Here is a 21,290-nt window from a genome sequence, read left to right on the forward strand (position 1 = left end):
CACAGATGAGATGAAAGAGTCCATCAAGAGCTATGAGGTGCAAAGTCCCCACACGGTCCTACTTTTTCATCTATGAAAGACTCCCCACTCCGCAAAAGGTAGTGTCGTTTCTAATAAAGCGTTGGCCCTTACAATTTCTTTAAAAGGGCAGCATATCTGCCCTCCCGGCCTCCACGGGAAGGTACACCAAGACACATAAAATTATGTCCAGGCCTCGAAATAGTACTAGCCCGGCGTACAAATTCTAGCGAAAAATGCTCCGGGCTATCTAGACTTGGGTCCTTGGTTGCCCGGTGGGCTAGTGAAAAAAATCAATATAGAACTTACCTGTAGTATTAAAATTTAGATCAAAACACACGTATTGCTTTTGGTGATAATAAATGCACGATTGCAAAACCTTTAACTCCAAGTGCATGTGACATACAGCAAATCGTGCCACTTATTTTTCCCATCGGCAGTTTTTTTCTTCATTGGTAGTAAAGCTAACAACAATTCTGGGGTTTCCTTTTTTGCATACGGGCTAGTAAAGCTCCAAACGGGCTAGTAAAATACCCAGTTTACTAGCCCGGTGGGCTATCCAGGAAAAAAGTTAGGGCCTGATATCATCAGATATATAGAATTATTATCATCGCTATTAGCCTACGTTTTGACCCGGCTATCAGCGTCAACGCTTTTGGCCAGAGCCGTTTAAATAACCATCGTCTAAAGTACAATATTTCTCCACTTCTCCATATTACAACGAATCAATCACAATAATGAATAACAAATAATCAATCCTGATAATGAATCAATATAGATTTCTTTAAGAGAAGAGAAGAAAAAAAAGCAATATTTTCAAGGGGGGGGGGAGGATTTCTCCCAGTCTTCCCGGCCCTGTCCACGCTGTCGAGTGCATTGATTAAGCCTTTATTGTTTGTCTTTTTACTGCATTAAAATTGCAAAGTGGGTGCGAGTGATGTTCCGCAAATTAATGAAATGCAGCTGCCCCAAATTCTTCCCAGCCACGCCCAACTGGCGGAGCACTCAACTCCTGAATTACTTTATACTTCTCTGTACAGATTTGTCTACATCATTAATTATTGTATTAAGATTAGCTAATTTGCACACCCTCACCCAAGAGTAAGCAAAAGTATATAGCACCTATATTTCGAACCCGCATCTCCGAATCAGCGGAACTTGAGGTGACCAATGCATGGAGAGGGGTCACTGACGTAGATTGCCGAATTGTGACGAATGTGACCCAAATAATTACTTCGGCAAATGGTATACTGAAACACCGCTGCATTACTTCAACGAGTTCATTTGACCGTATGAAGAAGTCTTGGGCCATGATATACATCGACTTTCTAAATATATTTTCATAGGGGCCTAACTATAATGCGCGTGTTTAACATTTTGACGTGAACCACTTTAAAAACAGGGTCTCACATTTGGAAGAAAATCAGAAAATCGTTAAATCTGCATGGGCAAATTCTAAATAGATGTTGTTTTTAGTTCCTATTAATTTTAATGTTTTTTTTACGGGGGGAGCACAGAAGTATGGTCCACATGCTTCGAAGCACAGTCGTTTAGAATATTATCATTAATATAATAATGAATTATTATGATTATTTTTAATGGATTTTAGATTTGAATGCAATTAATTACAAAACTACGTGTCTTTTCAACAACTGAACGGAATCTAGAACTCAACCGTGGTTGAGGAAGGATAAAGACCTATTTTGGAAAAGCATCTCGGGAAACATTTCATCTAGGGCTGTGCTCTGTAGTCCAAGCCGGTGCAATTTGTCCATACTTTTTCGCTTGTTTTTAAATAATTGTGGAAAACAAGCTCAACCGTTGAATCAACTTTAATTTTACTGTAGGCCTATACACCTTTTCATGGAAAAGATTTCATGTTGAAAATAACAGAACGCACATCGCATTCACAATCTGTTCTTGTTGGTTTAAAGTTTGGATCAAAGCAATTCTCATGGGCTAATGCTTTCGCTGTACAAGTGAGGAAATCAAGCAAGCTACATGTAGGCCAAACTCTCGCAACAACGTCATTTGTTTTCTTGCCAAAAAATGAAAAAAAATGGAAAAATAAGAAAAAGAACACAACAAATCCAGGTCACTTTGTTGACAGGATTCCTCTCGCAACGTGCACTTTGCTTGGCAATCAATCAATTACCCACTGGTAAATTCAAAGATCAAGACCCCCGAAATTCATCAGCCATTGTATTCAAAAATTCACCGCGCAGTCGGTCGGCTCATGGACACGATGTTCTGGACTTTGCCCAAGAAGTGCGAATTAGTTCCGTGGGATTTCGGATCGCAAGAGCTGCATTTATTGGGAATCTTACACACAACGCAGGCAGTGCATAAGTAAATAGGTTTGTTGTACAGGTAGGGGGCTGTTTTTTCGTTTCTGCCGAAATGAATACCGAAGGAATCTGCGTTCTGCTGGCGTGCGTCGCTCTGGCAGTGGGCGAGGTCTGCAAATGTAAGTCGAGAACATTTATTTCGCCTTATTGATTTACAGACTGAGCTCTGTTTCAGGGATACGGCTGTAACAATTAAGCGCAGGGATGTAGCAACTGAAAGACAGGCGGAGTCTCTGACAAGCTGGGAAGGGGAGAGCTAAATTAAGTAATTTTCTAGGGCAATGACAGTTTTCCGATTTTGCTTTTCTTATCAGAAAAGCCTAAACAAATTGGAACAGTGATTTAAGGATTAGAAAATGCAGGATTTTATCCTATTTTTTTCTTCAGTTGGAGAAGGGGTTGAAGTTGGATGGGGGAAAGACAGAGATTGGGTTTCCAAGCATTCCACTGGGTCAGGAATGTCCTCATATATAGGATGGGGCCCTCCACGGGCGTACTTCTGCAGCCCCAGTCGAGTACTATGAATTATACTTGAGTGCAAGCTTTGTGCATCGCCCCCTCCAGTTCCACCCCGATTCACGTCACTTGCATGGCTCAACAATTTTCCTTCCTCCATGCAACAATACAATTCTGGTATAAACAAGTGCATGTCAGTCGCTACTTTGTGGAATAAATTGTATACACATTCTGAAGGCTTACCAACCAGACTTGTGGAGAATCAAACTCGGTAGTGGGAAACTATTAATCACAGCTGGTCTAGTCATTAGTGGAAACGCTGAATGCGTCACGTATATTGGCAGCGATTCTAGATGGGCGGGGTTATTATTAAGAATGACTTACACCACCGTCAGTTCTCTTGTAGGCCTAGTCGGTTTATCCATTTGTGCTTTAACTTCAAGGAATCCACCAGGCCAGTTCATATGCAGGCCTGTTTAGGTAGGCTACATAACTGGTGGACAACTTCGGGTAACTGTAAAGTTTGAAGAGGAGCTAGTAAAGGCTACTGGAAGTTTTTCTTTTCGTAAACATTTTCTTGTCAGCAAGTCTCAAACGTTCAAGTTGACCGAACACCGGTACCACGGACGTCTCCGTATGTAATAATATGTAGTTCCTTCAGTGTTGCATTTCTGTTGACTTTAAGAAAAGTTTGCATCATGGGTTTCAAGGAGGGGGCTATAGGCTGGACGGTTATTTAATAACCTAAGCACATTCCCATGTACATGTTCATACATTTTTTGATACATAATGACGAATACAGACAGAATGTAGGCCAACAATTGGTTTCTCTTATGCAAGACCGTATGACAGAATTAATGTCGAATAAAGTTCAACGTTGTCGGTTATTTAATAGGCCCACAAGTGCAGTCTTTTCCCGCAGTGAATTTCTTTCAATTGTTTCCCCCAAATAATTTAATTTTGCTACAATCGTTGTTAAATGGATAGCCCCTAAGGCCCACTGCATGGTTCATTAATAACACACGGTGACAGCTTGACATTTCTGGTGGTAGTGTAGTGCAGGGAAAGACCGCCTCAGTGTTGACATTATGGGTTTAATCAGTAACCGGGATTTGCATATAAACGGCGAAGACTCGTCGGGCAAACCGGATCGAAGGGCAGCTGGCTGTGGAATGATTTGAAAAACACTCTACGCTCATGCTCGTCTGCTTTAAAGGTGTTTTACATGGTTATGTTTGAACACATATGGGCTTTATTGCTGAATCATAGGGAAACTTCAACGAAGTTTCGACTAATTCATGATTCCGTTTCACACAATCTAGCATGTGTAGAAAAACAATGATGACAAGCCAAACAAAATATCATTAACATATTTTAATTAACTCTAATTCCTCTTGGTTTACAAAACTGTTGTAAAATAATCAGCAATGTTATCATTGTTTTAGTTTTCGAGTCAGATTGGTATCGTTTATCCAATATTTCATTGTAAGTTTTTATTATTCAGTTTTTGAGACAATTAATTTTACCCAGGGGTTTCAAACTAAGACAAATAAAAAGTTCTGTTTGATCTTTTGTAAACTTCTTGCGTCTCTTTGCATCTGGAATTATTTGTTATTTTATTGTTCATTTTCTGTGTGTTTATAACATCCGACCAGTGAATTAATTCGATGAAACAATAACACAAAACAATAAATGATGTTTATGTTAACTTTTCAGTTACAACGTATTGCAGGTTCATGATTAAATGCAACTATTTACAAAGCAAAGGCAGATATTGATGATGGGGTCCAGACCCTTTTCGGGACTCCGTTTTTCCCTGATGTGTTCAAGAAAGTAGGCCCTAATGAGACAGCAGGAAATTCACGACACTGGCAGTGACGTTTGTTATCCTTTCAATTTGCTGAAAAGACTTGCTATTGTCCAAATATCATATGGTATTTCACATCAAATAATTGCCACAACGAGATCATCAAAATGCCACGGCGGTGCCCATCTTATCCATGCGACTTCAACGATCGAATCGCTCTTGGCCAGCCGTCTGTCGGGATAGAGTGCAGACCACTAATTCAAGTGAGGGTTTCTAGCCAGCTCATTAGCATTAAAAGTGCCCCCCGCAGTATCTTTTGAAAAAGGAGATTGTTTGGGCCCCAAAATGGTGAGATTTTGTAAATCCTTGCCAGAATCAACTCCCTGATCTTTGAGCTTTCATATGAGAGCAGAATGGCTAAAAACTACGGTTGAAAAATGGTCCAAAGTGCCCCAGAAAGTTGAGGGTTGCCACTTGTAAAATGGCTGCAATCAGACTTCGGAAAAATCACTTGGGGGGGGGGGTTATTTTGTTTTGTGGAAATAATTAAAAATGTAATTGGTTAACCCACAAAAAATTGAAAAGAAATTGAAAGATTAGTGACCAGACAAGAATTTCATTCGTGTTTCAGAAATCTCAGTGATGTTGGCGTGCATGTTATTGGGCCCTGAACAGTGCTGATTTTACACTGTTTTCAAAGGGGCTTGAATTAATGGACTGTACTCGTATGGTTGCCGTCCCCAACACGCGCAACTAGAATCCATAGAAAACGCGTAGGCTAGACTACCATGGCTGAAATAAAATAAGCAGCTACGGCTAGGTCTACCCTCATCTTACACTTTCATCCGAGTAAGTATACCTAGCACTGGACAATGATAGTCAGCATTTGGGCATCTGAGTGATTACAGACACCTTTCTCACAAATCAAAGTTTGGGGGTTGTTACTGGTACTTTTTGCTCTAAATGAAGGTTCGGCAACCTCTTCATTCTTTCACTGTTGAATTCTCCTGCAGCAGTTGACGGACTCCAAGCTGTGAGCAAGTCCTACAAGATCTCGGAGGACCATGTCCTGTTCGGGATCCTGGGGGCCTGCCCGCCCGTAGGAGAGGAGCGAGACCCGGCACTCCGGTTCCGCATTACGGACAACAGCCAGACACCCGGGCTTTGGCTTCTCGATTCAACAACGGGAGAATTTAGATTCGAGTGAGAATTTTAAGTCTTAATTTGCACCTCGGTCTGTCAACTTCCAGTGTTTATGATGCATTTTGATAAACCTGGCTTTGACAACATGTTTGAGTTGGAGGTGGGCAAAATGGGGACACATTCTAGTACTGTTGTCCATTTTTGGTTTATCCCTAACAAGCCCCCCCAATAAGGTTATAAATACCGTTTCTCAAAATCTGGCGCTTTGAAAACCATTCAAAAAGGCGCCTTCAATGTTTCTCGGGCATGCCCCGCTTGTTTCAATAGAAAAACTCAGATACTTTTGAAAGGGTAGTTTAACATAAGCGCGACAGATTTACACTGAAATGAAATTCCCTTTTGATACTCCAAATGTGGCAGACAGTTTGAGGACAATTTTAGTTTAGAGGGTGGGGTACGGGTGGGGGAAGCACGGGGAACAGAGAAAGTGTGCCCCAAACAGTTGATTCAACTTAACTTCCAGAAATGGCTCTCAACCATAACAGTGCATATACACTTATGTTATGAGGGCATACCAAATATATGTTAATGAGGTGATGGGTTGCAAGCATTTGGGCAATGGGGGGAGGGCACATTTATGGGGAGCAGCAGGAGGTGCATGTGAAAATGTGCACAGGGAATATTTTTAGTGGTAATTTTTGCACTGAATGTATTAAAAATCAGCTGAGAGCAGAACAAAAGAATGAAGAAAATAGGAAAATATCTTTTAGAAAAAGAAGAAAAAAAAAGTATGCACTGAGGGGATCTGCCACTGAGAAAATGTCTGGAAAGAAACAGTTATTTGATCACTAGGTACTGACCACCAAGCTCAACCAACTAAATTTAATCATTATTGTAATTAACTGCATTTTCTTATTAATCATATCAGTCTCAAATAGCATTTTTGTCCTTGTGTCCCGTCTTTGTTCCATCAGGCCTGCCCTCCACTTTGTGGGCGTGGTCAGTTTCACCTACATTGTCACTGACAGCTCTGGCCAGACTAGCCTGCCCGCCAAGGTGACCATCCTGGTCAGGGGTAATCCGGCCGTGCCCCTGCTGGAGCTGCACAAGATCAGTGCTGCATCGGGCACCTATGTACCGCTTGGGATGCAGGTGACTATTGAGCAGGAGGGGCCTATCCTAACGGTTGCGATGTGCAACTGCAACGAAACACTCCAGTGTCACAGGGATACAGGTACAGCCATTGGCAAATCAGGGAGATGGGGAGGGGCAATCGGTCCTGGCCCTCCCCTTCATTTTTTTGAGGATAAAGTGGGACCATTGTACCTCCCCTTTCCAAAAGTATGAAAACTGACAAACTTTGCCTCACCCCTCAGGGAGGCCATAAAAGGATACAGAATTTCTTCAACTTTTTCAGACCCCGTAACAGTTTTGGTTCTAAATCTGCCCTTGGGTGTGGCCTTCAGTGGAACTGAAGTTGAATCTGTCATCAGTAGCGTATGCAGCTTTTGGTGTTGGGCCAGGGAGAGAAAAATCAAAAGCCTTACAGTCAAAGAAGCCTTACTCGTAAATATTAAAATAAAACTTTGATAGATGAATATTAAAATAACACTAAAAGTGTAAAAATCCGTGGGGGGGGCCCACTGGATACGCCACTGCCCGTTGTACAAGTCATTCCACAAGCCCTTTCAATAGTCCACTCACAAGTATTCATTATTTCTTCATTCATTTTTAAATTTTTTTCATTTTCTGTAGTCAGTTCTTTATTTACTGGTTACTTAATTTTTATGATCCTCACTCAGAAGATCACTCCGTATAACAAACATTTGCTTTACTTTCCTTTTGTGATTTTCAGCAATATGGAAATAAACGTGTTTGTGAACGAATGTGAATGATTGAATGAATGAACTGTATGACAGAGGAATGCTTTTGATGCATGTTTGTGACCTGGCTAGAGATTGGCCGACTTGTAATGGACTAGCTTTCAGGGACTTGTGATGGACTTGACAACAGCCGTTACCTTGCGTTTGCTCATTGTTTACTCTGTGTGAACAACCAAGCACTTTAGAGAGATAAAAAGGGTTGCTGAGGCATTACAACCCTAATTATCTGGTGACTGTATTGTACTGTAGGAAATGAGAGTAATGTCACGACTTTCCTGATTGCAAGAAAACATTTGAACTATGTATTTGTTGGGACACAAAGCTTAACAAGTGGTAAGAAGTATCCAATTGCAAAACTCTTTGTAGATACTCGATCATTTTCAGTGCATCTTTAACCCTAAATACTTGGGTTCCCACCTAAACGCAGAGACCCAAATAATTGTGTGTTCTCCCCTTTCTTCCCAGCTTCTTGTTACTGCATCCTCACCCTGCCCAACGGTTGGGAGCTCGCCGATGGATTGACGAGGCGTCTTTCTGTGCAGGAGTTGAACAATCTGTCACCTGATCAGCTGCAGAACCTGACTCTGAAGTAAGTTGAAATGATGGATTTCCCACAAAGAGGTTAGAACCGATAAAGGTTAACCTTTTTTGCTCATGCAATGTGATCCGGGAGCAATCCATGCGCAACATTTTCTTGCATCCTTGAGTATCAAGAGAAGCACCCAAGACGGAAAACTGAAATTTACTAATTGTCTTAAATGAGCAAATGCATGCTTTCAGGGAGAGTGGACTCATCAACAGGCCCAGTGACCAGTGCAATTGTAGTGTCTTCGAGGAAATTGCCTCTCCTCATATATTTGTACAAAGTGAGGCTTACAAGTCTTTAGTCTTGAGGAAAGGTAGCTGTTGGAGGATTTCAAATAAAGTGTTACGTTTTTGAAGAGACAGTGCCCAACTCTGTTGCAGGACCCAAGTGACCTCAGCAGGCAGGCACTGCTTTGAAGTTCACGCGGTCAACTGGAACGTAGCCACAGAAGAACCGCTCGACGTCAAGCGCAAACTCCTTATCGACATCGGCCCGCTCCCGACCACATCCCACAACACCCACAACCTGGACGGGCCCACCACCAGTGTGCTGCAGCTGGACACCAGGGAGGGTCAAGTGATCAGGTTTGGGGGCCTGCGTGTGCGGGACACTGACGACGTAAAGGGAACGTACCGCGTCCGGGTCTCCTTGGACCAGGGCGGGACGCTGTGGGTCAAGCAAGATGAGAGACCTGATGTCATCTTCTTTCCAAAGGTATTAAACCTCACATAAAAACCCAGAAAGACAGGCAAAGAACCAGTCTTTTGAAATGAGAAACTAGTTCTGAAAATCTTGGAGCAAAAGTAGCAGCTCTTTTTAATTTAGATTTTCACCAAGTTTTAGGAACGACATCTTTTGCTGACACAAGTTTGCTTCCAGCTTTAATTTAAACCAAGGGTGAATCCAAAAACCAAAATTTCAAGGGAGGCAAAAATTGCTGTGAAGGGCCCAAATAATTTGAAAAAAAATTCTGTTTAACCCTTTTTGGCTTTTCCGAGTGGGTGAGACTACATTTTGGGACTTTTCATAAATTTTGGAAGGAAAGATGAAATAGACCAAAAAATTGCCTCTCATTATTAAAAAAAAAGTGTTTGCTCCTTTTCCTAACCTACTCGTTGGCCGTCTTGAATCAGTCCTTGATTGATACCATTAGCCCCCATAACATCCCAAGGGTCCAACCAGCTCCTCTCAGTACTGTCCTGATAACTGCAAAAGTGAGCATGGTTTTATGGGGTCTTCAACTGATGATGGGTCAAGTTATTGTTTCCAGATTTGATGAGGTTCAGTGCATCCACACTCAGTACAGGATGACTCATAGAAACGCTTAAAACAACAACAGATTTTCATTCCTATTTTGAAAAGGAATCGGACAGCCCAGAGTGGGTGCTGCCTAATTCTCACAAGGAGTATCGTAATTTACACCGCTTTGGGAATTTCTATGAAACCTATGAACCATTCGACAACCGGGCAGGTAACAACGGGAAGAAGCAGTTGTCATTTGTTGGTAAGTCTCCCGATGAATTTCACAGTATAGAGATTTATTAGAATGATGGCACAGGATGCATTCATCTCCACACCTGCACTAATCCTTCAAACTGTAAAACTCAGGAATTATGTGAACAATGTAGTATGAAGTTTACAGTAGTGTTCAGTATCGTTTAAAAACTTGTTAGAAATCAAAGGAATTTCGTTTCTTCTGGTGGGTATAGTATAATGATGCTTTCCCACTTGTAAACCAAAAAAGGTAGTTCTTTACTGCTCTGAACTTAAAAGGTGCGTTTCTTTCATACAGGGTGACCATGTTGGATCGGCAGATTTTTGGGAAGGGAAAAAAAAGATCGCTTGAAGTGTGTGTACACTTGTACAGCCTGGAAAATGATTGTAGGCCCAATTGATAATTGGTTTGCAAGAATTCCCGTACCTCTCCCAAAAAGGTGAAGAGGGCAGTTTTTGGTTCTTTGTACAGAAAATCAAGGTATTTTTAATGAGGTCCACAATAAAAAATTCTTTATCTATTAATCAGTGAGTGCCATTGAGGATGCCTGAGATGACATCACCTTCGTAATGAATGAGTTCTTCGTATGAATGAGCACAACTTCGTGTAATTTCTTTACTCTTTCAAGGCTCTTTGGAAGGCATCAACCACGTCCTGGCCGGCATGGTGTACGTCCCCTGGTGTCCTCATTGGCCGACTCCACCCAGCTGGAACCTTCCCGAGTCCTCCTGGATGGATCCGTCCAATCACGATCAGCTGATGAGTGATGATCCTCTCAAGCCCGTCATCTGGCCACAATGGTCCGAGTGATGATTCTAATATTGAATGCAAATACCGTTTTTATCTCAGAAGTGTAAAATATCATTTTTTTTTTCAGAATGGATTCTGATATGGCTTCTGTATAGTTTTCTTCTAGACTCGAAATGATGGTCCTGTAGGTCTGTGTGCACCTGTGAATTAAGTTGCCTGTAATCTTGGTAACAAGTAACAACTGATGTTATACTATAGTGCAACTTAGAACCCAAATAGTTTGTTACTAATCAGTCATAAGTTGCCCACATTCACATCACCACTTTCAAATGAACTGTCAAGAAGGGCAAAATTGTTCATCGCACAAAATGAATGACCAGACCTATCATTTTGACCCATGATCGACTTACTGTGACGGACTTGACCATATACTTCTGATCAATTTCTATTGTTTAAATTTGACTCTGTAGATTCAAAAAGGTAGTTTTTAGTTTTATTGGAATAGCAAATCATGAGATTGTATCATAAATGAAATATGATTAATTCTGAGTCAAAAATGCCCTTCAAAAATGTTTGGATTGTTTCCTCCGTTCAGGTATCCTCGCTTCTGGTACCCCTTCCCACGCAAGAGCTGGACCTGGTGGCCCCGCGTTCTGCCCCCTTGGTGGCTCAACCAGTCTTGCTCTGACTGGACCAGCCACGTCCACCTGGAGATGCATGAAATCACGCCGGCAACCTGCGACGTGGATACCAGTGTGGACATGGTTCGCTGGGATGCCGACATTCATGTGAGGACGAGGGAATCCGAACCCAAGAGTCTCATAACGGAGTGAGCTCAATTACAGACATTTATGACATCCATATGAGGGTCGAGTGTTTTCCGTTGGCCCAATAGGTCCACTTTACGCCGAGTGACTTGAATGAAATATATTCCACATTGTACAAAATACCATGCACAGTTGTGTCCTACATGGGTCTTAATTTCCTTGCCAATTTCACCTGCACAAAGTTACTTTTTCCAACTAGATTTGTATAAGTAAACTTTCTTCCTGATCTGAGAGTATAGCGGTGGGTAGCTTAGGGGAGTTGCACTTTAACTCCTGAAGTTGAACTTTCATTTGCAGCTTCTCAGCATTTACTGTGGCCAGTGCTGTCGAGCTGCACAGTATGGGTTGTACACGTGCTAATTGCCACACTGGATGATACACAAACAGGCATCGTGATTGGCCACTTACTCGTGGATTAAAAAGTGTCAAAGACCCACACGCAAATAGGAAACTACAAACAGTCGACCTGGAGAGATTGGGGAGTGGAGCTTGCTTTAAATAACAATTGCTGCATGCACACAGGCCTTGACTTGGTACAACTTAACGAGCACTACCATAATCACAGTGAAAACAACGCCAGCAAGCAATTCCTAAAGGCTATCAAAGGCAAGCATAGAAGAACAGAGTTAATCATGACACCTTGTCAATTAAGGGAAATCATTTGTAAGAACACACCTGCCGAACCTTCACCTCTTATCTTCCATCACTGCACAGCAACTTGTTCACCTATTTCTCAGAAGACGCCAGGTCCTTCTTGCTTCAGAACCTGTACATTCGCTCCAAGGAAGAGACATTCCAGGTCATGTTTACTCTGCAAGTGGTGGAGAAGCAGGTTAGAATGATGCATTACATGCAGATGTTTACTCCATTGGTATCATGTTAACTTCTATCACCGCATGTGCATCTTTAGTCACCTTAATTACGGTCTGTGAATCTTGTTTCCGCGGAGTTCAAATCTTGTTCTTCACTGGATCCCAGGATACGGGTCTCAAGCAAATTTTTTTTCACTGCCTACATGTGTAGCTTTTCCTGGCTATTTTGAAATATATTTCATTCGAATTAACGCATTGTTTTTTCAAATGCATTCTGCAGAATCTGTTTTTCACTCGTGCAATGTATAATTTTGTCTTTTGTCGCACAGTTCCAACTGTTCAGTCGAATTCTACCAAGACCAACTTGTGTATGCCAAACTATATGAAAATTCAGAAAATGAATTTGTCTTTTGTAACAAAATCTAACAACGAGGTCCATTTTACGCTTTTAACAAATTTCATTGTGACATGCAAAAGGAGGCAAATTGGTCACTGGTAACTCTGCTATGCATCTCATTCATAATTTTCCCTATAAGTGTCTCGTTTCTTTCAAATGAGTTTTCTTGAAAACATGACAGACTCATTCAAGGAGCACACAAAAGGAACAGGTAGACCATAAGTGTCAACACATCATGTTAAAATGTTTCACTAGATCTTTTGTTTCAGAACTGGCACTTTACACTTGGGGAGGTCTTTAGGTATTCCTGTCTGTTGTTGATTTATAGTACGAAATTGTTCTTGAGGACATTCTGCAATGATTGTGCACACCCAAAACTTATTAATTACTTTGTAAAACCGTTGAAATGAACGATACGAATTCGTTTTCTGAATGTTACCATTTAGCAACAGCTTTGATGAATTTGATTTGTAATGATGAGTATTCTTGAAATCATTGAATGTATTGACCAAAATTGTAAATGACTAAATTTGTGTTTCCAAAAGATCATGAAATTATTGGAGGAATTACAACATTTGAATCGCTGAATTAAAAAAAAATGAAAATTGTCTGGAAAGCCTATAGGTTTTTATATGCATTAGAATCAACTCTTTATTTTGACACATTGAAGAATTTGTCTGGCTGTTGAACACAGATAATTGATGAAACTGCCAAGACTTGCTCCTGCAATTGCCGCTGTGATATTCGTTTCAGGGCCCACATTGTTTAAATACAGCGCCAGCAACCACTGACTCATCTCCCTCGGTTATGCCATATGGTTCTTAGAATGTGCTGGATTTGTTGAGACTGTAATTCCACTGAAGGGGTTTGAAAGTTGTCAGGTTTTCAAAGCAGTTTGTTTATTGTTTTTTGGAAAATCTTGGGCTTCATAAAGATCTATAAATGCAAATTTGTGGAGCACTGAGAAGCTGCTTGCCAACTTTTGGGTCCGCACATCTAAAACTTTCTCCCTCCTTCAAAACAGTTCTCTCTTTACTCAATTTTCCCAGCTGGCTACTATTGAAAACACGGATACCAATAGGTCCACTTTCACCTGTACCAGTGTGCCAGACTGCAATGACAAACTCCAGAAAATCCGGGTCCATCTGCTAGAAGGCAGTGAGGGTGCATGTAAAGTCACCATAGAGGTAATGAAGAGCATTGGAAATAAGGGAATGGTAAAAAACTGCACTGGGAACGTGGTGAAAGATATTTCCATTTCAGTTCCGAGTTATAAAGTTGTAAGTTCAATATATAAGTTGTTGTTATGAGTATTGTTAGGAGAAATTGTTATAAGTATGACTTGTGAATCGTAGATACGAGTTATGCATGAGTTATGATTCACAGTCATACATATAGGCTATAAGCTGTATGTTTGAGACATATTCCATAAGTCATACGAATTACAAACAAGGCAATGTATGAGTCCAAACTCATAATGCTATGCATGACTTACAAGTCACAAGTAGGCTGACTTGTACATTATGTGAACTCCACTACAAAGCCATTGCTGACAAAGCCAGTTGGATACGTGGACACGATGACTTGTGATTGTACCTTGTCAGATACGCATGTACAAAGATGGCTCCGACAGACTGTCTGACTACATGATGCTGTGGGCGTACAAGACAAAGCCAGAGTGCATCAACTACCTGTACAATGACAAAGATGCAGTTATTGAGCCATCTCAAAACCAGATCACGGTGTGGCAGGGTGAGACTGTACCAATGGACCTGCGCTATGCAACCTCAGTGCCTGACAGGACTGGTAAATTATACTGATTTCAATTTCTCCAATTCTCGCGTACTTCACCGGCCTCATTTGTAAGTATTTTTGCCGCAGTTAAGTGCATAATTGCATTACTGAGAGTAGTTTGAAGAGTAACAAATGAATGCATACTTTTGAAGACTTTAAGGGCACGAGTGCTCATAAAACATGAATGAAGTACTCGACCTTGCACACAACAATGCATTTCGTTAGAGAGGGTCTGTGTGTGGCACATGGGGTTGGGACCAACCTGCAAGAGCCATGGAAAGGGGCCTTCATTTCCCTGAGGAGGCCTTAGCTCCCTTATTAAATGCGAGGAATCTTTCTTTGTTTCACCTGCACTTTTCCTCTAGAAGTCAGAAAAGGATATGACTCTTGATGTCCCCTCGTGCATGGTTCCCTAAATTAATTCTACTTCCATCTTCACTGTATACCATCTTTAAACAGATCAAATTCTTGTTGCGGATTTTTTCTCACCCAGGCATCCTTCACACTGTCATCTACGCTGACCATGGTCTAGTCACGGTCTCGGCGCCCGACGGGCTGCGTGTCTACATGGACCACATGGGCCAGCACAACCGCATCCCGTCCTACCTCTGCATCTCTGGCCCAACGGACATGGTGCTGCAAGCGCTGCTGAGTGCCAAGTTCACGCCGTTCAAGAACTTTAAAGGGGAGGCAACCGTGAAGGTGAATTACACCGTGCCATTTATGGCACTCAGGGAAACCTATGGAGTAGGTCAGTATAATTTGGATCTGAATATGAACAAGCAATGGCGTGTTTTTATGCAGCAATGTTGATGTCCCATGGGAGTACAGACTTCATGTACACCCATACTTGTTCCGTAGTCGTGAAGACGGCAGCATGTCCCAGTAACCCAGTGCTAACTTGCCTGACAAAAGAAATCTTTCTCATAATATGCCACCAAAGCTACATTACACCCATACATGCATCACCCTCAGTGCGTGCAACCTGTAGTATGGGAATGAACAGGTATATGTGTTTATGTTTTCAACGAAAGGCAAAAAAAAATAATGACATTTCAAAAAAAAAGTATTATTACCTTAAATACTGACTGTAAGTCATTTCAAGAGTTTGATACTAGTGATTACTTTGCGCACCCCCAAAAAATTTACCATGCCTAGGATGATTGTATCCTTGAGAGTCAAAATGTCCTCCCTTCCCCCTCCAGCGGTCAGGCCTCCCATGAGGAGGGCAGTGGTCACGTTTGAAGTCGTGAACGGTGAGCGCCCCTACCTCCCACTCCTCGCCATGCCCTCCAAGGTCTGCATGACCGAGATGGACCTCCTGCCGTTGGACATGATGCGGATCGAGGGACGATACGCGGAGGACGAGCCTGTCAGCATGTCCATGGTGGCTCTCAAGGGGCAACTCATCGTGGAGCAGTCCAGGATATCCGAACTTTGTGAGTAGTTATCTGGAAGACTTTTTCTCCCTTTCCAAATACGAGCAAAGACGTGGGCCTTTTAGTCACATAATACCTAGCCTGCACAGCACGGGGAGGACCAAAGGCCATCCTACTCACAGGATGGGAGCAAAATCACGACATTGAGATGGATTTGTGTACCATTGGCAAGGTGAAATATAAGACAATAAGTGCTTGGCTGGTCTTCAACATTCAAGACTGGATGCAAATAAAGGTCCGAGCCAACGGAAAGGGACATCATCAGCGTCTACTCTTCTGATTTTTTCTTTGGAAAGATGGAGCATTTTTCCTACTCAAAAATACCTTTTTTGGTCAGGACGTCAAAACAAGTCTGAAAAATGATTAATTTCCAATGATTTTGTTCAGCAATATTACTTCATTTATTTTTTTCAACACAGTGCGTGAAATCCGTCGACCCAATGCACGTTTGGAAAGGGTTGACAGATTGGTCAATGCGTTGCAAACTCTTGGTGGCGCACTATTGTGAATCGCCCGTAATATCCTTGCCAAAAAGAAAGCTATCAAGGCTTGCATTCTCTAATGCTCATAAAAGTCCATTAGGATGTCATCGTTTCAGATTTATACTTAGGTGATTTTTGGAGGGCTGACTCAAGTCATTATGTGGGTAATTCCAGAAATTAGGGGTCCATTTTTGCTTGTATCCCTGTCACATCTGTCGTATGATTTTGTAAGTTCAAAACACATTTTCTAATTTCCAAAAGTGATGAATTAATGCGAATTACCTGCTTAACAAATAGTAATAGTTTGAAATCAATCGTGGTGATATTTCCATGTCAAATAAAATAACAAAGGTCAGATGTAACATGGACACAAAAATGTCACACTTTTGGACCCCTAATTTCTGGAATTACCCATGTCTGGCTCTTGAAGGGCATGTTATGAAGTGACAGCTTACCTCCTAGCCTCCTTTCAGTGTAAAATTTCTTCTTTAACTGTGGTTGTAGACGAGTGTCCGACAGATACCGCAGGCAGCGATGGTGCGTGCATAGAGGAGTGCAGTTTCCACACAGCTTGCCCTGGAACTAAGATGTGCTGCCACCAAGGCTGCTCTAGAATCTGCACTGAATCCCAGAAGGGTGAGCGCAAACAAACTACACATGCCGAAAAAAAAACCAGTGCCTACAGTTTGAGCTATCATATAGCAAAGGAGTGGTCGCAAAATTGATTCGGTTCCATTTGCTACTCTCACAGTTGGATTCCAACGGCAGCCAATTTGACTGAACCAACTGTAGATAGGTGTAAACTCCACTGAAGGCATATTTTGTTGTGAATGTTCTCAGCGTCACTCACTATATGATAGCTTCAGTCATGAATTAAGTCTACAAGCAACATGTGGCAAATCAAGGTTTTGAGTCTGGGGCAATGGAGATTTTTTTTGAAGTGCTTGTTAACAACTTTCATTCATAGAAGAGTCGTCCCCAAACTTCTCTCCCGCCTCTCTCATATCTCTCCTTGCTGGATACTCAGCTATCCAAAACTTCATGACAAACTACAAATGACAACAAATTAATTACAACTGGACCAGTTTAGAGGCTTAATCTCCTTGATACCACAAATCCACACCCTGGAGTTACTATCGGCCGTTTATTCTGGGTGTAATTTTTCCATTGCCTTTATTAAACCAGTTGCGACAGTGGAGTCTCACACTCCTCAAAACGTCAACATCCATGGCAACATCAGCACCATCAACCGTGTGCTGGAGGCCGAAAATTTGTGGTATCTTGCTAAACCCTGCCAGACTGATGACAATGGGGAGATAGTGACAGACAGGGTGATAGAGACCCAAGAAGATGCCATCAGGATTGAGGTGAGAATCGAAAAGTGGGTGGAAAAGTAATTGAGTTCATACCAGTGTGGACCTTTACTGGAGGATCCATCCCAGGGTAAACTCACCGCGGGGTCGCCTCAGGGATGCCCCAGGAGGGCTTTTGATTTTTAACCCTAGAGTTCCAACTATGTTGTACTGCAGACTTGTTCGCCACAAAGTAAAATGCGGCAAAGTGACCGATGTGGTATTGCCTGGGTTGCCGTTTCCTTGCTCCTATTGGTTCGACCCATGTTTGCTATATGCAGGCTTCTAAGACACGTCTGATTGGGCGGCCCATCGCATCCTGTGTGTCCATAAACTTCCTCTTAATCTTTAGGGCCTGTGCATTGCCATGGAATGTTTTTCCCACGAGTAAAGCACTTTATCACTTATGTCTGCAGAATGCATTATTATAAATTTCTGATGAAACTAAGTATACCTTAAAAGCACCGGCACTGTAGCTCACAAACCATTAAAAACCTGTTGAAAGAAGACATTGGCAAGAAGTGAAGATTTTAATGGTGGGAGGAAAACCCCAGAGGAATATGGTTAAACCCCACTGAATCAGTGCAATGCATCAAGGATTCAACACTTCAGTGTACCTATAGGGCCTACAGAACACTTAAAATCCAGCCCTCTGATTGGGTGATCTGGCCTGACATGAGCTCATAGCAACAGTGGTGTACGTGGCATTCTTGCAGATCATTCCGGCACGCAACCCCGAGGGAGATTCGGTGTTTGGCACCATTTTTGTCCAGATCAACTGCACACCACCGATGAAGACTGCTCCAGCACCTGGCAAGTACTCAATTGAAGCAACTGAAGTTTTGTTCTGGGTAACATTCAAATATCAAAACACTTAAATTTTCTCTGTGGAGGGCAAAACAGTTGCTCTATTGGAAAGTTCAATTGGCAACTGGGATATTAAAGGGTGACAGTTAAAACCAAGATACAGGCAGCCATTGACTACATCACAGTTCCTTACCTACAGCCAGCAATAGCACATACCCGTATAGAACTCAGTCTCCTTTACATCAAGGTTGCAATATACAATTTTGTGCCTGCCAGTGGCTAGTTGACTATGGCTAGCCATACCGAATCAAAATAATAATTGAAAAAAGTGTTATGAAATCTAATGCAGCCATCAAAACATCAAATGTTGCACACTACTACTGAAATTAAAAACATGGACCTTATTGGCCATGGCCAAAGTACCTGTGGGTCAAAAACCCGACACCAAACAGGGTTGCACTGAGTTCTGCTAGCTTCCGTCACCTTTATTAGCGATGCATGTAGTGGGCAGTACAAGAGAGGCTAATGTAATTGTGGCTATGAATATTTTCCCCAGGCATGTGGTGTGTTTAACCAAGTGCAGCCGAGCAATTAATGAGGTAGCCCTCTTTCATTCTCGCTGTCATTGCTTTACTTGTTGTTCAACCATGACGGGATGCATTTGTTTTTCCTCTCCATAGTCAATGGAGCAGGGTCAGCAGAGTGCCAGGAGGAGTGGGGGGCGTGGCGAGACTGTCAGGTCAGTGAGGGGACGTGCGGACGGGGGACCCAGGTCCGCTTTGGGCTGTGCGGGACAGAGGAGTTGAGGCAGGAGAGGCCGTGCATAGTCTGTGGTAAGGTTGCTGCTAGCATCTAATTGTTGTGGATGAGGCTGGCTACTGGCTAGGGATGGTTTCAACTTCCTTTGGTAGCTTTACAGGAAGCTACAAAAGACAGAATTTCTGTCTAGGTGACCAACTTCCCCAATCCCCAAAGTGCCATTTCATTCCAGTCGCAAAGTTTGATTTTTGCAATAAATTCAGAACAACTCAGTTTTTTCCAACCTGGTTTTGTTGGGGAGCACTTCAAAAGAACTACAAATGGCTTTACAAAGGCTCTCAAGCCTTTAAGAGTTCATTACAGGCAAATTAACAAGTCTAACTTTATGCCTCATGTTACCCATATTGATGGAAAAAAATTTCATTTTCAATGTTAAAAGGTAAATACCACGTTTCACCATTGTGGATTGTGGAAACGTGGTACAGTACATCAGACAGGATTTTTATCACCAGTAACCTTAAAAGGAACAGTGGAGAACTGACCAGAGGAACTTTCAGCTGACCCAAGAGTCTCTGTCCCTCTTGTTAAAACAATGAATACAGGATGCAAACCGGAGAAGTCAGTCCTCGTTGACCCCAGCACTCCCTTGAGGGGTTGCGCTTCAGATCATCCCATCCAACGCTGCCCTACAGGCTGTGCCGTTGACAGCTATCACATGGAGATGCACTCCTTCACTTGCTCGCCTCCCGAGGATCCAGACACCGATGCCCAGGCTCTTCCTCTTCAGAGAACCAAGTCCATCGAGGTCCATGACAGTTGCACCTGCAGTGCCTGCCTGACCTACGAATAAGAAACAAGTTTGACAAAGTTACTCAACTGTATCAGCATTTTATCTTTACCTTAACCCTAACAGTCCCAAATCCTCTGATTTCAATATGATTTTACATACACCCTAGGGGGTTAGGGTTTTAATGGATAATCTTGGTTCACGAAAACCCAACAGTTTTTTTGAATAGGCCTATAAAAGAGGATTTTTTTGGTGGTTTTGGAGAAATAATTATTATTATAGTTGTTATTCCGTTTTATTGTAAAAAAATGGCACCTGGCAACAAGCATACATAAACTGTACAATTATACTGTATAAAAATACTTATGCACAATAAAAAATTATTAAAACAAAAAGATTAAAAATTGCTCAAATAGTGAGCTTAGATTTTAAGAATCCATATTACAGTCAAACCTCGTTTAACAATAACACTGTTAATACAAGATTCTGATTATAACAAGGAAAATGCTAGGTTTTAATTTGTTTTTCATGCCAAGTCCGAAGGACCTCTTATTAACGAGGTTCGGCTGTACTCATGAAAGAGGACCCGACAACAGCAGTGGAAACCAACCTTGAAGCTCATCACGAGTTGCATAGGCTGAAACGGGATCAGACACAATTCAGATGAGTAGTAAGCTTGCCGACTCGAGACTGGACAACTTGGCATTGACTTGGGAGAGGAGACTGGACAACACCGACAGTAATCCGAGCAATTCTTGAAATCAATGACATCTTCTGATTTTAGTTGCCACATTGAACTATAACATTTTCACTCACCTTTCACAGATCACGTAATATTAAATATCTTCAGTTATTGGCTGTGCATCTTAAACAAACAAAAGAAATAGGTATACAAAACTGGTAAACTTTCAAGTGCAGAGCCTACAAAAATAACTTTTCATGGATATATCTACCCGATCAGAACAGCATTATTCTTGATATGAATTGGAAAACTAGTTTTGTAATTTTTTTCCACAGATTTCTGGTATTGTTTTCATTTTTTTGATAAAGTGCTTTTATAACCTGTTGAATCTTTGTTTTTACCTGTTAGCAATAAAGGTGGACTCTCATTCTGGCAACCTCAAAATGTGTCCAAATCTCTTCACATTTGGCGTGTTTCAGAGTCTGAAAAACTTCGTTTAGAAGTTGCAGACCTTGGTGAAGTCGTAGGGAAAAGTAGCATCACACTAAGTATGTTCAATAACAGTAAGTATATTCAATGGCACCGTCCACTTGGCAAGTGCTACCGGCTGTTTAAATGATCAAAGGTGGAATAAATTGTCTGGCCTCTGCTCCAGATCTCAATGCC

At 41.8% G+C, this 21,290-nt stretch overlaps 1 protein-coding gene across 2 annotated transcripts; it reads left to right on the top strand.

Moving 5' to 3' along the window:
- The first annotated feature begins 2,277 nt into the window (after positions 1 to 2,277).
- On the top strand, positions 2,278 to 21,068 carry LOC110974087 (uncharacterized). 2 transcript variants are annotated; one of them, XM_022225448.2, is made up of 18 exons: positions 2,278 to 2,485; positions 5,646 to 5,832; positions 6,747 to 7,006; positions 8,121 to 8,244; positions 8,622 to 8,955; positions 9,604 to 9,745; positions 10,365 to 10,536; positions 11,082 to 11,315; positions 12,028 to 12,145; positions 13,572 to 13,709; positions 14,127 to 14,328; positions 14,810 to 15,067; positions 15,522 to 15,755; positions 16,742 to 16,873; positions 17,423 to 17,604; positions 18,306 to 18,402; positions 19,077 to 19,229; positions 19,758 to 21,068. In XM_022225448.2, exons 1-18 carry the CDS (start codon positions 2,419 to 2,421, stop codon positions 20,003 to 20,005), a joined length of 3,282 nt encoding a protein of 1,093 aa, XP_022081140.2. In that variant the 5' UTR covers positions 2,278 to 2,418; the 3' UTR covers positions 20,006 to 21,068. The 2 variants fall into 2 exon arrangements, with proteins under 2 accessions (XP_022081140.2, XP_022081138.2); XM_022225446.2 differs by having other exon boundaries at positions 2,279 to 2,485; positions 5,643 to 5,832.
- Positions 21,069 to 21,290: the final 222 nt, after the last annotated feature.

The sequence above is a fragment of the Acanthaster planci genome, linkage group LG04 (assembly GCF_054643075.1).
Source record: "Acanthaster planci isolate LZ-2023a linkage group LG04, COTS_SCS, whole genome shotgun sequence".
Taxonomy (NCBI): Eukaryota; Metazoa; Echinodermata; class Asteroidea; order Valvatida; family Acanthasteridae; genus Acanthaster; species Acanthaster planci.

What these genes read in the sequence shown, in the direction of transcription:
- LOC110974087 (XM_022225446.2), top strand. Translation starts at nt 2,419, where the DNA reads ATGAATACCGAAGGAATCTGCGTTCTGCTGGCGTGCGTCGCTCTGGCA. An exon ending in CCCGTCATCTGGCCACAATG is followed by an intron (nt 10,537 to 11,081) that starts GTCCGAGTGATG and finishes TCCTCCGTTCAG; the next exon opens with GTATCCTCGCTTCTGGTACC. An exon ending in CCCAAGAGTCTCATAACGGA is followed by an intron (nt 11,316 to 12,027) that starts GTGAGCTCAATT and finishes ATCACTGCACAG; the next exon opens with CAACTTGTTCACCTATTTCT.